The sequence below is a fragment of the Rhagoletis zephyria genome, unplaced genomic scaffold, assembly GCF_001687245.7.
Source record: "Rhagoletis zephyria isolate East Lansing unplaced genomic scaffold, Rhagoletis_zephyria_1.1 Rzeph_scaffold_79159, whole genome shotgun sequence".
Classification (NCBI taxonomy): Eukaryota; Metazoa; Arthropoda; class Insecta; order Diptera; family Tephritidae; genus Rhagoletis; species Rhagoletis zephyria.
Window position 1 is genome coordinate 1 of NW_016236207.1, and position 1,131 is coordinate 1,131.

The 1,131-nt window shown below is 56.4% G+C and overlaps 1 protein-coding gene across 1 annotated transcript; it reads left to right on the forward strand.

Annotated features, from left to right (window-relative positions):
* Nucleotides 1-493: 493 nt before the first annotated feature.
* LOC108357519 (WAS/WASL-interacting protein family member 1-like) lies at nt 494-1,121 on the forward strand (the record flags this gene model as incomplete). The annotated part of the gene is made up of 2 exons (XM_017608594.1): nt 494-502; nt 620-1,121. Coding segments are annotated over exons 1-2 (511 nt in total), but the record flags the coding sequence as incomplete, so codon positions are not given.
* Between the last annotated feature and the right edge of the window lie 10 nt (nt 1,122-1,131).

Genomic DNA, 1,131 nt, shown 5'->3' on the forward strand with positions numbered 1-1,131 from the left:
AAGTGAGAGCGGTGCTTATCGAGATCAATGTTCGGATAGAGTCGGACAGGAGGAGAGAGAGAGAGAGAGAGAGTGAAAAGTAAAGTGAGTCGTTGCAACTCGGTGCCATCAGCAGCACTGCGACACCGAGTTGTCCAAGATGACTGTGAGCCCTCCTTCGCTCTCTGGTCATCTTCTTTCATCTTTCCCTGCTCTCTTTCTTTCACTTTTACTCTTACTCTCTTTCCTTTCTCCTTTCCCCTTTCTCCTTTCTCTCTCTCTCAATTCGCTCCAGGTGCCATCTCCACAGTGCCATAAGGTGCCGGTGTGAGTCTCGGTGTGTCTCCGTGTGGCAGCACTCTATAAAAGGTCCACTCGAGCACCGGGTTAAAGGCACACAGACAGTCGCTCACCTCAGTGGCAGTAATCACAACTCACAACTGACAAACACCGATAATCCATTCATTCATTCACTTCAACTCAACTCACTCCATCCACAACCACTTCATCCACGATGGTCCAAGTAAGTGGACGTAGACGATTGGTACCGGTGCCTTTGGTTCCTGACACCCAAAAACCATCACCACCACCAACAACTCCACTCACCTCATTCACCCCCTTTCTCTTCCTCTCTCAACAGATGATGTCCCGTCTCGTCTTTGGCAGTCTTCTGCTAGTTCACATTGTGACCGCCTCCAAGTACGGCTCCTCTTCAGGCGGGGCTGGTGGCGGCGGTGGCAGCGGCGGCGGCGAATCCATTTACCTCAGCTCCGGCGGAGGCAGTGCCGGAAACGTCGGCGGCAGTTCTGATGGCGGCTCCTCGCTGGACCTGGGCAGCATGTTCGGCATGTCTGACTTTGCGCAGTCCGGTCCCTCGTACCAGTCGGCCGGAGGGGCCAGTGTGCCGGCGGCCATTCAGACGAAGCGCACCGTCGAGGTGAAGCCAGTGAGCATTCCCCAGGAGCCNGTGAGCATTCCCCAGGAGCCGGTGGAGCCACACATCGTCGACGTGGAGGCGACCTACCAGCCAGTGCACGTCATCTTCCGCTCCTCCTCCAGCCCGGTCATGGTCCAGCAGATTCACACGCCCGCCCAGCCGGCCAAGGTGGAGGCCACGCAGTCCGAGGATCAGCCTCATCGAGGTAAGTACTG